This window comes from Mirounga angustirostris, unplaced genomic scaffold, assembly GCF_029215605.1.
Source record: "Mirounga angustirostris isolate CCGP_5_RB_7025 unplaced genomic scaffold, mMirAng1.0.hap1 SCAF_1, whole genome shotgun sequence".
Taxonomy (NCBI): Eukaryota; Metazoa; Chordata; class Mammalia; order Carnivora; family Phocidae; genus Mirounga; species Mirounga angustirostris.
Genome location: NW_026991709.1, coordinates 3,722,728 through 3,734,324, shown reverse-complemented (window position 1 = coordinate 3,734,324; position 11,597 = coordinate 3,722,728). Strand labels below are relative to the sequence as shown.

Genomic DNA, 11,597 nt, shown 5'->3' with positions numbered 1-11,597 from the left:
TGAAACCATATGATAATTGTTTTTCTCTGACTGACTTATTTCATTCAGCATAATACCCTCTAGTTGCATCCATGTTGATGTAAATGTTAGTGATAATTTATTTAAATTGCATTTTGAAACTCTTTGTCACTGGTATACAGAAATACCATATGTATCTCTATATCTACACTATATATAGAAATATATCCAAAGAAGACATAGGAATGGCTAACCGACACATGAAAAAATGTTCAACATCATTAGCCATCAGGAAAATTCAAGTCAATACCACATTGAGATGCCACCTTACACCAGTTAGAATGGCAAGAATTGACAAGGCAAGAAACAACAAATGTTGGAGAGGATGTGGTGAAAGGGGAACCCTCTTACACTGTTGGTGGGAATGCAAGTTGGTATAGCCACTTTGGAAAACCGTGTGGAGGTTCCTCAAAAAGTTAAAAATACAGCTACCCTATGACCCAGCAATTGCACTACTGGGTATTTACTCAAAAGACACAGATGTAGTGAAAAGAAGGGCCATATGCACCCCAATGTTCATAGCAGCAATGTCCACAGTAGCCAAACTGTGGAAAGAGCTGAGATGCCTTTCAACAGATGAATGGATAAAGAAGATGGGGTCCATATAGACAATGGAATATTACTCAGCCATCAGAAAGGGTGAATACCCACCATTTGCATTGACATGGATGGAACTGGAGGGGATTATGCTGATTTAAATAAATGAAGCATAGGAAGACAATTATCATATGGTTTCACTTATTTGTGGAACATAAGGAATAGGATAGAGGAATCCAGGGTGATTAGGAGAGAGAAGGGAAAAATGAAGGGGGGGGAATCAGAGGGGGAGATGGACCGTGGGAGACTATGGACTCTGTGAAACAAAGCGAGGGTTTTAGCGGGGAGATGGCTGGGGGGATGGGTTAGCCTGGTGATGGGTATGAAGGAGAGCATGTATGCATGGAGCACTGAGTGTTATACGCAAACAATGAATCATGGAACACTACGTCAAAAACTAACGAAGTACTGTATGGTGACATAACGTAATAAAAAAACAAAAATAGAAGCACACAGACACAAAAAATACACTCACATATATATTTCTAATACATTTTTAAAGTATTACTAATTCTATTAAATTGTCTATAGACTTATTTGGATTTTTACTTGTATTATTTTATTATCTGTGATTAATGAGGGTTTTGCTTTTTACTGTACCTTTCTTAAAGTTTCATTTCTTTGTATTCCTTTGATATAATGTATCATATCCCATTGCTGAATAGAAATTGTGACAGAAATTGCTAAACAGAAATTGTGCATACTTGTGGTTTTTTTTTTTTTTTCTGGATCCCAAAGTAAGGTTTTCAATGAACTGACATTAAGTGTTTCATAGATACACTTATCAGAAAAAAAGATGCTTTCCTCTTTTCCTAATTTCCTGTGAGTTTTTTGTTAAATGACCTGGTACTACATTCATTGATTTTTTTTTTCTGCATCTGCCGAGATGGCTGTACTTTTTAAACTATTAATGTGATTGATTATATTAGTTGATATTCTGTTGTTAAACCAAACTGTCATTCCTCAAATAAACCAATTTGTTCATGATGTGTTAAAAAAATTAGCAAGATTTCCATTGTTGAATAACATTCCGGTCTATAGATTAGCGCTTCTCAAATTTGTGTGTGCCTACAAACCCTCTGGATCTTATTAACACAGACTTGCCAACTCACTAGTTTGGGTCTGGTACCTCAGATTCTGCATGTGATTGTGATGCTAGTCCATGGACCACACTTTGAGAAGCAAGACTATAAACACTACATAATTAATGTAAACAATCACTTACTGATAGATACGTCAATTAAAATTTTTTTTTTACTTTTTAAAATAATTCTCTGATGAGCCTTGAATTTAAATATTTTCCTAATTTCCTGGATATTGAATTGGTAGGTCAAGACTCTTAAAACTTATTGTTAAATGCTTCTGATAAAGGATGTGTACGTTGTGGTCCCACCTTCAATATTAAGATCTCCTCTACCTGGCAACTGAAAAGCTTCTAGAAACTGACTATGAATCCTTCTGTTTGTAAGTCCCCATGATATTAGTTTTCTACTGATGCATAACAAATGATCACAAACTTATCAGTTTAAAACAACATCCATTTATTAGCTTGCACTCTGTAGGTCAGAGTTCAGTACACTGTGGATAGACTTTTGTTCAGAGTCTCACAAGGTCAAAATCAAGGTGCTGGCAGGGCTGGGCTCCTAACTGGAGGATCTGGACAGGAATTTGCTTTCAAGCTCCTTCAGGTTGCTGTCAGACTTGATTTCTTGGGACTGTGGGGCTGGGGTCACCATTCCGCTGCTGGTTGCCAGATGGAGACTGTCCTTAACTTCTGTAGGCTACCTGCCTTCCTTCTCAGGCAGCCCCCTCTCCATCTTCAAAACAGTCATGATTATTGAGCCCTTCCAACTTGTACTACCAGCTGGAGAACACTCACTGCTTTAAGGGCTTGTGGGGTTACACTGGGCCACCCCTGGGTAATCCAGGGTGATCATCCAATTTTAAGCTCCACTGTGCCTGGTAATATGACATGATGTTATGACGTGATCATCTCATCATATTCACAGATTCTGGGGAGTAGGAGAAGACATCATTGGAGGGACCCATTTAGAAAGTCTGCCTACTATTCCATCCAAAGAAAAATGTGTTATTTACTCCTCACTTTTCCTGTTTGAAACCAGTTCTAATTCCTCAGTCATAACCTTATGCCTCTGCATTCTAACATTTTCGACCCTGTTTTTGCTTTTGTATTTATCTGACATGTCGGAGTTCATGATGTTCTTAAGGCACTAAGAATAAGAATGGAAACCCAGCAAACAGATTATAAATTAAAAATTGCTTTGATAACCAGGACTGTTACTGCTCTGAACATTTGTTAATAAAGTCTTTCAGCGGGAGCAAATTGATGAGCTTTTGCTTTGAGGTTTAAATGGTTCTACTTAATCTTGAAGGTTCATTAAAATGAAAGTGTATGCGTCGGATGGAAGATCATTTCCCCAGCATGCCCAGGATCTGCTCTGTTCCAGGCAAAGAACATTTCCAGATTTTTGATAACTAAATCCAGAACAGTGAACTTATTCATGTAATCACCCCCCAAATCATCTTAGCACCCAAGGAAACATTGTCTGTTCGGGTTCCAGCCATGCTGTCTTTATCATGAGATGAACCTGTCTCAACATCCCCAACTGGAGGCTGCCTCACCACATGCCACACACTGTAGAAAAATGTTCTTCATCGGTTACAAAGCTTCTTCCAAGTGTAAGAGCATAAAAAATATTTTTGAAGTAATTCTAGTGGTCAATGCATCTGTTTTGGCTCCTAGGAGGGGAGAAGCTTCTCAGTAAAAGGGTGTCTATTTTACCATAACATCACTAAGTCAGAATTATTATTGAAAGAAACTTTGTTAGTTGGTAGATAAAAAATGCTATTTCAATTTGAGTGAGGCTGAAAATATTTTAGGCTAGTTATTCATTTATGTTTCCAGTTCTGATCCTGTTCTTGTCTGATTTTCACTGAGTAGTAACCACTTCATGGATTCAAGGTATCACCATTTTATCTGTGATATTTCTGATATACATCTTGTTCTTTTAACATTTTGTTTATTTTTGGACATATGGACAATTCAAACTCTTATGAGATAATTTTTTTTTCTAATTTGAATTCTCTCATTTTTTAAAGATTTATTTATTTTATTTGAGAGAGAGAGAGGGTGGGGGGGGCGGGCTGAGGGGGAAGGAAAGAGAATCCTAAGCAGACTCCCCGCTAAGCATGGAGCCCAACACGGGGCTCAATCCCATGGCCCTGAGATCATGACCTGAGCCGAAATCGAGTCAGACACTTAACAGACTGAGCCACTGAGGCACCCTTCTCCTCATTTTATTTCAAGCTCAGAAGTTTACTTTTTTATTTTAAGATCAGATACATTTTTTTCCCCCAGGCTAGTCAATTTTGACTTTTCATGACCAGGAATTTCTTTTGGAGTATAGTGTGAGGTTGGGACCGTACATTTATTTTTCCTCTAAATACTTAATTACTTATTCTAAACTAGTTCATCAAATAATTATTTTTCTTTCTGCAATGACTTTTCTGCCATATTATATAATATACGGGATTCTCATTTACACATTCAAGGCAATACAAAAGTATAAGTATTTGAGGGAAGATAAAGATGACAAGGATGAGGGGTGCCTGGGTGGCTCAGTTGGTTAAGCATCTGCCTTTGGCTCAGGTCATGATCCCAGGGTCCTGGGATGGAGCCCCACGTTGGGCTCTCTGCTCAGTGGGGAGCCTGCCTCTCCCTCTCCCTTTGCCTGGCACTCTGCCTACTTGTGCTCTCTGTCAAATAAATAAATAAAATCTTAAGAAAAAGATGACAAGGATGTGTTTTGGGAGTAATACCTGGCTCTAGGTTTTAACTGCCTGTTGTTCTCCCCTTGGTCATTGTTGCAAACCCATTCCTGCTCTGTAAACAATGCAAAGCAAAAGCCAGACTCACTGGGTACCTTGGGATTCTGCCCTCATCCTCCTTAAGGCCTGTGTTGGGCTTAGTCAGTGATCTCTGATCAGTGAGTCTGTTTGGGGGGCCTCAGAGCAGTGCTGGGGAAGGGAGAAGGAGGGTTATCTGCTGCAGCCATGAGCTGCCCTCAGTGGTCTTGAGGGATTCCATCCTGCTTACAAACACCCCCAAATCTGTACCAGGAAACCCCGTGGATGAAGAGATTTAGGCCACTTGGCGGGTTTCGCTTACTTGTACTTGGGGTCTCACATCCATCCCCATACCCCTCCACACCTATTCAAGAACTCCTTTCAGCTAACTCATTTTGAGAAGAGTTCTGATAAATTCACTTGTCTTCATTTCTCTTCTTTCCAGAGAGTTTTGCCTCCAATGCCCTCAGGGATGGGAGGTGCACATGGCTCCGCAGCTGGCCCACCACCTCACATGGCCCCGTGGAGGACGCAGCTCTACCTGGCCAGGTTATATCCCCTCAAAGGTCATACAGCTGCTGGAAACAGGCAGTGCCATGGAAGACAGCAGGAACCCTATGTGAGCCTGGAGCTCACAGCTCTTAAAATAAAAGCTGGATTTAGGAACACCATAAATCAAAACTTTACATTCTCCGTCATTCTTTAATGGGGCAGAACTGTGTTTTCAGAATTTGTGTGACTCCAAGCAGAAGAGTTCCTACATTTTGACATCCCAAATCTCTATTAAGGCAATAGAAGTCTTGACATATTCCTCATATGCTCCTGCCTTTTTTTTTCCATAGGTGTTTTTGCTTCCAGATTTACTAAATACTAAAGTTGGATTTACTTGCTTTTAAGTTTGTATTTTTTAAATAATTATAGATCCACAGGAAGTTGTGAAGATAGTGTGAGAGATTCCACGTACCACTCATCCAGGTTCCCTCAATGCTTACATTTTAGGTAACTGCTGTTCAATATCAAATCCAGGAAACTGACATCGGTACTCTGGGTGAAGTTTTTTGTCATCTTTCATATGTGTAGGTTCCTGTAACCACCATCACAGTCAAGGTACAGAACCATTCCATCCACACAGAAACCTCCCTCATGCTATCCCTTTATTGGTATGCCTCATTCCCGTCCCCTGTCTCTAACCCCTCTGAACACTAGTCTATTCTCACCTCTGTGATCTTGTCATTTCAAGAATGTTATGCAAGTGAAATCATACAGAATATGACCTTTTGAGATTGGCTTTGTTCACTCAGCATCCTGCCCTTGAGATCCATCCAAGTTGCTACATGTATCTGTATTTTACTCCTTTTAATTGCTCAGGAGTGTTCCATGCGGTGGTCATACCACAGTCTATTTAACCATTCATCTATTCGAGGACATTTGGGTGGTTTCCAGTTTTGGGCTATAACAAATAAAACTGTTATGAAAATTCAAGTACAGCCTTTTGTGTGGACATAACTCTTCATTTCTCTGGCATAAATGCCCAGAGGTTCTACTGCTGGGTTGTAGGGGAAGTCTAGGTTGAGATTCTTTAATACACTGCCAAATTATTTCCCAGAATGGTCATACCATTCTATACGCTCACCTGCAGTGTATGACAGATCCAGTTTCTCCATATCCTCACCGGCACCTGGTATTGTCACTGCTTTTTCTTTTGGCTCTTCTGGCAGGTGTGTGGTGATATCTCGTCATGGTCTACTTTGAATTTCTCTGAGAGCTAGTGATATAGAACATTTTTGTCATGTGCTTATTTGCCATCTGCGCAGTATCTTTGGTGAAATGTCTTTTCATGTCTTTTGCCTATTTTCTAATTAGATTGTTCCCCCTTTTTAATGCTGAGTTTTGAGAGTTCTTTATATATTCCTTTGTTAGGTATGTATGTGGTTTGCAAAAGTTTTTCTCACAGACTGCAGCTTGTCTTGCTGTCATTTTAATGGGGCCTTTCACAGAGTAAAAGGTTTGAATTTTAATGAGATTAAATTTATTGATTTGTCCTCTAGACATCAGGTCTAGAACTCTTTGTGTATGACTAGGTCATGAAGGTTTCGTACTCTTATTCTCTAAAAGTTTTATCATTTCATGTTTTACCTTTAAACCGGTGGTCCATTTTGAGTTAGTTTTTGCATACGGTGTGAGCTTTAGTTGGGGTTAATTTTCCTTTGCCCACAGATACCTGAGTTGCTTCAGCACCATTTGTTGAAAAGACCATCCTTCCCCCCATTTAATTGCTTTTGCAACTGTACCAAAAGTTCTGAATTTTGCCTCTTAGAGAGCACACAGACCAAATTCAGATACAGTGAAACCATTAGTTCTGTGGTCTGAAATATCCCATCTGGGGACAAGCCATGGCTGGGACTCAGTGGTTGTGTTGTATTTACTCTTGTTGGTGCTCAGTGTGTCAGGGAGAGAACCTAACATCAAGGACAAGTTGTTATCAATACAAGCCGAATAGAATGGCAATTTAGCTGAATACAATAGGCAATTTACTGGCAGGCAGAGCAGAGAGAGAGAGAGAGGAAGAGAGAGAATTACAGTTTGTAGACGGGAGAAAGCCTTCTTACCGAGATGTGCTGGCTGAGAGGCAAGTGGCCTAGGAGGTCGTCAAACAGCTGCCTTGGGAATGCTTGGTAGGTTCAAAGAAATGCTCCTGCATCATGAGCCAGTCTTCAAGATGCAGTTTAAAACCAGTGAGCCTTTTTCTTCCTGAACAATGCTTATACTCCTGATTCGGAAACAGTAGAACTATAGTTCGAAAATGCTTCTCACCCAAAGATCTCCCCAGAGAGGTGACAAAAACAGGTAACTCCAATCTTTATTGCATAATGTATGAACTGATGTCAAAACTCACCAGCAGGATGCAGTTTATTTGCTTGAGTGATGGGACCACGGATTTTCTGGGTAATACGTTGCAGCTATGGTAACATGAACTTCCACTTGGGAAATCACTCCTTCAAATAAGGCTGTAGTGGGTTCCCTTTCTGCTTGACTTCTGCTCCTTTGCATACATACTCTGCTCTGCACTTGGGGACACGGGACCACTTCTTAGGGGCAGTGAAGGGCCTGCTTACTTTCTGTTGAGGGACTTGACAGAGTGTAAAACAGAATGGCTCTTGTGTCCTCTGGGGTCTGGAGCACAGCCAGCTCCATGGCAACCACCACCAACCTCTTGCTCAGACCCAGTCTGGATGTTTAAAACAGGCTCTCAGCACTAGTCTACCTGGCTGAGAAATCAAAAATGCTTATGACCTGACAGGTGGTCAATTCAAGGACCCGAGTGCAATTTAATTCCCCAAGAAACAAAAGCTGGGAAATGAGGGGAAGAATATCCACTAGAGGGGAATACATTCGAAAGACCGTGAAGGAGAAAAGCAAATCATGAAAACAACTGCTTCGTCTGATCCTCGGGGGCCCAGCTCACTGTCATGGGCACACGGGGTCCTGTGATTGCCTGTCATGGATAATTTGTGAATTCACCCAGGATCTCCAGCAGCTTTTATGTGTTTACCATATTTATTGAGTTCACTCCAAGGGCCCACTAACAGACAGTAGACCGTAAGGTGAAGGGATATCAGTGTGAACAGGAAAGACCAAGTTAGACTTCCTTTTTTGTGGTAAAATACACATAACATGAAATTTACCATCTTAACAACTTTTCAGTTAGTGTTCAATAGTGTTGAATACATCCACACCATTGTGCAACTGTCATCACCATCCATTTCCAGAGCTTTTCTCCTCTTGTGAAATTAAAACTCCATACCTACGAAGCACTCATGCCCCTATGTCCCCTCTCCCAGACCCCTGGCGACCACTATTATAATTCCTGTCTTTATGGTTTTGACTACTCTAGGGACCTCATATGAATGGAATCATCAGTATTTGTCTTTTTGGGCCTGGCTGATTTCACTTAACATAACGTCCTTGAGGCTCATCCACGTTGTAGCAGATGTCAGAACCTCCTTCTCTTTAAAGGCGGAATAATATTCCGTTGTATGTATAGACCACATTTTGCTTATCCATTCATCTGTTGATGGACACTTGGGATGCTTCCGCATTTTTGCTATTGTGAAAAATTCTCCTGAAAATAGGGGTGTACAAATATCTGAGACACTATTTTCAATTCTCTTAAGTATGGACCCAGAAAAGGAATTGCTTGGTCACATGGTATTTCTATTTTTAATTTTTTGAGGAACTGCCATACTCTTTTGCATAGTGGCTGCACCATTTTACCTTCCTGCCAACAGTTCACGAGGGGTTCAGTTGTCCCACATCTTTGCCAACACTCGTTGTTTTCTGTTTTGTAATAGTTGCTGTCCTAATGGGGGAGGGGATATTTCATTGTGGTTTTGATTTGCGTTTCCCTAATTATCAGTAATACTGAGCATCTCCACATGTGCTTATGGACCATTTGTATAACTTCTTTGGAGAAATGTTTATTTAGTCTTTTGCTCATTGTTGAGTTGTTTTTTTGTTGTTGAGTACTGAGCTAGACTTTGGAAAGGGATGATAGAACTCCTTTTTTTTTTTAATGGAGATTTTTTTCTTTATTGAGAAACTTAAGACTTGGGTACATCAAATAAAACCAATTTCTGGGGGGAAAAATAAAAACCCACAATAGAAAAAAAAGTTAACACTGTCTGGGCCATAGCAGAACCCAGAGAATATATTCTTTTAATTGAAAAATTCTAGGTGCTTCATAATTGACCTTTTGATACAAAATGACCTATTAAATTTCCAATTTGTGGGTCTTGGTGTTGAGGTCCATAGGACACGCTAGGAGTCCTCAAACCTTGAGCTGAATTCCAGGAGGGGTTATTTGGCTTTTGAATCGGTTTTTCCTTGGCTAAGAGGGAGCAGCGACAACAGCGCCCACCTTCTGGGCAGCTTCTTTCTTTCATGACAACAAGTGTTGGCAAAGATGTGGGAAAACCGAAACCCTCGTGAACTGTGGGCAGGAATGTGAAATGGTGCAGCCACTATGCAAAAGAGTATGGCAGTTCCTCAAAAAATTAAAAATAGAAATGCCATGTGACCAAGCAATTCCTTTTCTGGGTCTATACTTAAGAGAATTGAAAATAGTGTCTCCGATATTTGTACACCCCTATTTTCAGGAGAATTTTTCACAATAGCAAAACTGCGGAAGCATCCCAAGCGATGAGCCTGCAGAACCGCACAGCTCCATCCACCTTGAGCGGAGCGACTCGGGGGACTCGAGCAGGTGCAGCAGCTCAGAGCTGTCAATCTCCAACAGCGTGCCCGTGATTTTCCCAGCCAGGTCTGAACGCAGGGTTTGGATGAGCGGGAACAAACGTTCTCCCAGCATCTGCTTCTGCTCCTGGGGGGGCGCTGCGGCCAGCATGGAGGCGGTCAGGGGCTCCTGCCCCTGCACATGGACTGCAGGCTGCGGGGCCCGCAGGGGCTGGATGGCAGGGTGAGGGCTGCGACACTGGAGGCGTATTGGTGAGGTGCGAGAGCAGCACGAGGTGCTAAGGTCTGCACGGCTGGGGGAACACCTCCAGACTGGCAGCTGTCAGTCAGCCCTTGCTGGGCGGCACCAGCCCCCCCAAAGTCCATAGCCAAGCGGCCCGGGCACTCAGACCCGACTCTCTGAGCAGTCCTAGGGAGGCCGCGAGAGGCCGGAGCATCACCAGTTGGAGCCAGATGGCGAAGAGCGGGACGAGGCCCAGACTGGCGTATAGCACTTGGCATTCCTTGGAAGCCTTGAGGTCTCCCACCCTGCTGCCAGCGGGGGTTAGGCCTCATCTGTGCTAACTGGCTGGGTGTGTAATATGGAGGTCTTCCCTGGGCCTGGGGGACTGCTGGCACGAAGTAACCACCGGCCGCAGGCCAGCACTGATTTAAGATGGCATTGGCAGGGAGTGCTCGCCTTCCAGCCACCCGCTGCATGTACTGGTTGGTCAGGTGAGCCTTTCGCTCTTCCCCCCTCTGGGCCAGGGTGACATGTAGGGGCTTGGGGCCCACGATGCGTCCGTTCAGCTCGGTGACTGCTTTGGTCGCCTCTTCAGGAGATGAGAAGCAGACAAAGCCAGACCCTTTGCTTCTCCCATCTGCCAACATTACCTTAGCACTGGTGATTGATCCAAAAGGAGAAAACTCTTTCCTTAACTTCTCACCATCAATGGTGTCATCCAAGTTCTTAATGTAGAGATTCACCCCCGGATACCGACTGATTCTCTCTTGTTTTAGGTGTTCAAATTTCCGCTTTAACTCAGCCTGCCGTTCCACTTTCTTCTGGGCACGGCCTACCAAAATCACTTTCCCACTGATTTCTTTTCCATTCATCTCTTCCACAGCCTTATTGGCATCCTCGTGTTTTTCGTAACTCACAAAGCCAAAGCCTTTGGATTTCCCACTGGGATCTCTCATCACCTTGACACTTAGGGTCTTACCAAACTGGCTAAATAGCTCTTTCAGACTCTCATCATCCACCTCTTCCCCAAAGTTTTCGATATAAACATTGGTGAACTCCTTGGCTTTGGCTCCAAGCTCAGCTTCCCGCTCTTTTCGAGACTTGAATGTGCCCACGAACACTTTGCGGCCATTGAGGAGCATGCCGTTCATCTTCTCGATGGCCTTGTCAGCAGCCTCTTGCGTCTCGAAGTGGACAAAGGCATAAAACCCTCAGAGCCGTTCTCATCACGCACCACCTTGCAAGACAGAATGTTTCCAAAAGCAGAAAAGGTATCATAAAGTGCCTTGTTATCTATAGATTCGTCCAGATTCTTGATGAAGACGTTTCCCACACCAGATTTTCTCAAAGAGGGATCCCTCTGAGGCCACATGATACGGATTGGCTTTCCCTTAATCGCATCAAAGTTCATGGTACCCCAGGCCCGCTCAGGGTCAGCCGGCTGCTGGAAGTTGACGTGGGCATAACCCAGGGAGCGGCGGCTGATCCTATCGCGGCAGACCCGGACGGACATCACAGGCCCCGCAGGACGGAACCTTCCATTCAGCATGGCCTCGGTGACGTCCGAGGGCAGGTCCCCCACGTAGAGGGAGGCCATGGGGTAGCTGCTGGCCGCAGCGTTCATCTCCCCGGCCCCCAG

General features: G+C 43.0%; 1 protein-coding gene across 1 annotated transcript; it reads right to left on the bottom strand.

The window, feature by feature from the left end:
* Positions 1–9,761: 9,761 nt before the first annotated feature.
* LOC123842177 (polyadenylate-binding protein 4-like) lies at positions 9,762–11,597 on the bottom strand. Its single transcript, XM_045871575.3, is given in 2 exon segments — positions 9,762–11,163; positions 11,166–11,597. Coding segments are annotated over 2 exon segments (1,686 nt in total). The 5' UTR covers positions 11,583–11,597; the 3' UTR covers positions 9,762–9,894.